The sequence below is a fragment of the Pleuronectes platessa genome, chromosome 6, assembly GCF_947347685.1.
Source record: "Pleuronectes platessa chromosome 6, fPlePla1.1, whole genome shotgun sequence".
NCBI classification, from domain to species: Eukaryota; Metazoa; Chordata; class Actinopteri; order Pleuronectiformes; family Pleuronectidae; genus Pleuronectes; species Pleuronectes platessa.
The window spans coordinates 923535-927049 of record NC_070631.1 but is presented as its reverse complement, the minus strand read 5'-3'; the positions used below and the strand labels follow the sequence as shown (position 1 = coordinate 927049).

The 3515-nt window shown below is 38.1% G+C and overlaps 1 protein-coding gene across 1 annotated transcript in view; it reads right to left on the bottom strand.

The window, feature by feature from the left end:
- Positions 1–3154, bottom strand: part of LOC128441968 (H-2 class I histocompatibility antigen, Q9 alpha chain) — a 9751-nt gene extending 6597 nt beyond the window's left edge. The window contains exons 1-2 of the mRNA XM_053424112.1: positions 2990–3154; positions 1207–1467 (exon numbers count right to left, since the gene is read on the bottom strand). Coding sequence (XP_053280087.1) covers positions 1207–1467; positions 2990–3044 — 316 coding nt within the window. The 5' untranslated portion in view covers positions 3045–3154. The remainder of the gene's footprint in view (positions 1–1206; positions 1468–2989) is intronic.
- Between the last annotated feature and the right edge of the window lie 361 nt (positions 3155–3515).

The window sequence follows — 3515 nt, the reverse complement described above, 5'->3', positions numbered from 1 at the left end:
CAACTGAAGAAAACATCAGAAAGTAGAGAAAATGTCTGTGACTGTTTTTAATTCATCAAAAAGTACGAGAAGCAACAAACTCTGATATTTAATAAACTTCACAAAACATCTGAGATTTTTACCTGATGAACAAATTCTGATGATTTGAAAATATATTGATCACATGTTTGATTGTGTGTGTGTGTTTATGTGAGTGATTGAGATTGTGTGTGTGATTGAGATTGTGTGCCAGTGTGTATGTGTAAGTGTGAGTGTGATTGTGTGTGTCTATGAATGTGTGTATTTGTGTGTGTGTGTGAGTGAATATGATTGTGTGTGTGTGTGTACGTGTGTTAATGTGTGTGAGGGAAATTGTATGTCTGTGTGTGTAAATGTGTGTGTGTGTGTATGTGTGAATATGATTGTGTGTCTGTGTTTATGTGTGTGAGTGAGATTGTTTGCGTAAATGTTTGTGTTTGCATACATTTATGTGTGTGTGGATGTGATGTGTGTGTGTGTGTGTGTTTATGTGAGTGAGATTGTGTGCGTGTGAGTTTGTATATGATTGTGTGTTTATGTGTGTGAGTGAGATTGTTTGTCTGTGTGTGTAAATGTGTGAGTGTCTGTGTCTGAGTGTGTCTGAATGTGTGTTTGGTTGTGTGTATTTGTGAATATGATTGTGTTAATGTGTAAGTGTGATTATGTGTGCAAATGTTTGTATGTGTGTTTGCGTACGTTTATGTGTGTGTGGATGTGATTGTGTGTGCGCGTTTGTGTGAATGTGATTTTGTGTGCATGTTTTGGTGATTTGTTTCGGTGAGAGAGTGAGTCTATGTTTTTGGTGTGTGTGTGTGTGTGTGTATGCGTGCGTTTATGTGTGATTGTGTGTGTGTGTGTGAATGTTTATGTATTTGAGTAATCTGGAGGTTGATTGTGTTTTCGTTTGTGTGAGTGTGTGTGGGATTGTGTGTCTGTGTTTATGTGTGGGAGTGAGATTGTGTATGTTTCTGTGTGTGTGTGAGTGTATGTGTGTGTGTGCGAGTGGGATTGTGTGTGCGAGTGTGATTGTGTGTGCTTGTGTGTAAGAATGTGTGCGAGTGTGTGTGCCTTTATGTGTGTGAGGGTGTGATTGTGTCTGTGAGAGAGTGTGCGTATGTTTTGGTGTGTGAGTGTGATTGTGTGTATGTGTGTGTTGTGTTATTATTAGAGAGTGAAATGTAAACAAACCTCCAGTTTGGTTGAAGCGTTCCTTTAAGGTTTCCATGTCGGCTTTGTAAACCTGCTGGTTACCCAAATTAATCTGAGTCTCCTCCTTCCAGTACTGTTCATCAGTTGCGTTTAACATCCAGTCCTGTTTGGGTTGTGCTTTCTTTGTGTTGCTGTCAAAGTGAGTGATCTGAACGTCATCAACCAAACCAACATACACATACTCTGGAAGGTTTGTGACTTGAGACGACCCAGTCTCGAAATACTTCAGAGAGTGAAGCCCTGCAAGAAAAAGATCAAGTTATGATTTTAGTTTTCAGATTAATAAATCACTGAGAGTCAAGAAGACATGAAGCACATTCAACACAACTTCAGCTGCTGTGAGGGAAACAAACACACACACACACAATCAGAGATACACAACTGCTCCAGAGTCCAGACTCTCTTTACTCTGAATATTCTGCTACGTCTTAAAAATGGATTCAATCTAATAACTCACATATTTAATATTAATATTTTCTACTGCAGAGTATTTAATGTGAAGTGAAACTACTTCAGTTTCCAGTTACTCTGTGAGACTTTTATTCTTAAAGTCCTCAAGTAGTTGGTTTCTCTCTCGCTATATATCCACATATTTATCCATATATACACATATACATTTATGATTTTTTTTTAATGTATACACTCAGAAAATATTTGACAACAATATGAAAACATGTTCATTAGGTTGTCAACAACATTTCTGATTCAGATCCATCGACTGATAATAATTCATGTGTGTGTTTGTCACTGACATGAAACTGAGACTTGATGTTTCAATGTTGAACACAAGCTTCATTATTAATAACTATAAATCTGATAAGATAAAATCTGATCCTCTGTCTCCCTGCTTCTTTTCACTGACATCATTTACACTAGAGATGAATCTGTGTTTTGTGTTAGTAACAATGTGTGTGTTGATTGTGTTGGAGCAGGAGGTCACATTGATAACAGATCATTAATTATTAATATCTCATGTCAGTGACGTCACTCACGGTCTGTAGGAAAAGCAGGAAGCTGTTTGTGCTCAGCAGCTTCCTGTTATTATGGAAACAGCGCCACCTACTGACGACAATAAAAAACTCAAACCTGAGTCTTCACCTGATTTGTCAGTTTCCAGTTTAGATGAATAACTGGAGTTTGAGTCGCTGGGAGATGAATCATAAATAATTAAAATGACTCTAAAATATATATATTTACATAAATAACAGTCTTGATTCATATCGACAGACTGAACCTGTTATTTCTTCACAACGTTTTATAAACCAACATGAAACTCGAGACACGTCATGAATAACTGAGTCTGAAATAATAAAAAATGTTTCCTCGCTGAGTTAAAACGTGGCTTCGTGTTTCACTGGTTCCTGATTCATCCCAGTCTGTTGGACTCTTTCGCTTCAGACTCGCTGCGTCATTTGGTCCAGAACCAGTTCGGCCAGTGTGGATCTTACTGGTTCTGACCAGAGTAATAAATCAAATAACAGGATCCACAGAAAGAAAAGTCCCTGTTCAGTGGATCTGTTCAGAAATAGAATCTAATCTTTCCTTCTGACATGAGATCGATGACATTCACCAACATGAACTTTGAAATCAAGTCTTTGAAACGTTATTAAACTTCTAGAATCTGCAGCGAAGGAACCGAACATCAAACATCACAAGAGACCTCGAATCATTTCAGTGTCTTTTAAAAACATGGAGCATTTTTCATTTCACTTCAAATCCACCGAATCCAATCAAATAAAGTAGAAACGTGACTTGAACTCACGAGCCGTCGCGCTGTGTGCTCCCGCCAGTAGAAGCAGGGAAAGAACCGAGAACATGGTGAGCGCTGGTGTGGTCCTCTGGACCGGGCTGAAGGTAGATGAGCTCCTGTCTCCACTGAGGGACCTGACTGTGGAGACAAGAGACGGAACCAGGGAGACGAGGACAAACTGGGAGGCGGGGACATCCTCTGAGCCAATGGGAATTTAGAATCCGCCTCTACGTCACTTAAAACCGGGTGAAACTCAGCCACTCAGGTTTTTGAGAAGGAAAAGTGAAAGTAACGAACTGCGTAGTGTTATAACTTCACACCTTGTGTAGTAGAATAATATGTTTTAAGATCATTTATACATAGTGCAACACATCTGTAAGATAATCTGTTTATTGATTATTTTATTTGTATGATAATGTACTTGTAAGATAATATATTTATGGATTGTTGTACTTGTAGAATAATGTATTAGTAGGATATTGTACTTGTAGAATAATGTACTTGTAGGATAATATAATTTTAAGATAATTTACACGTA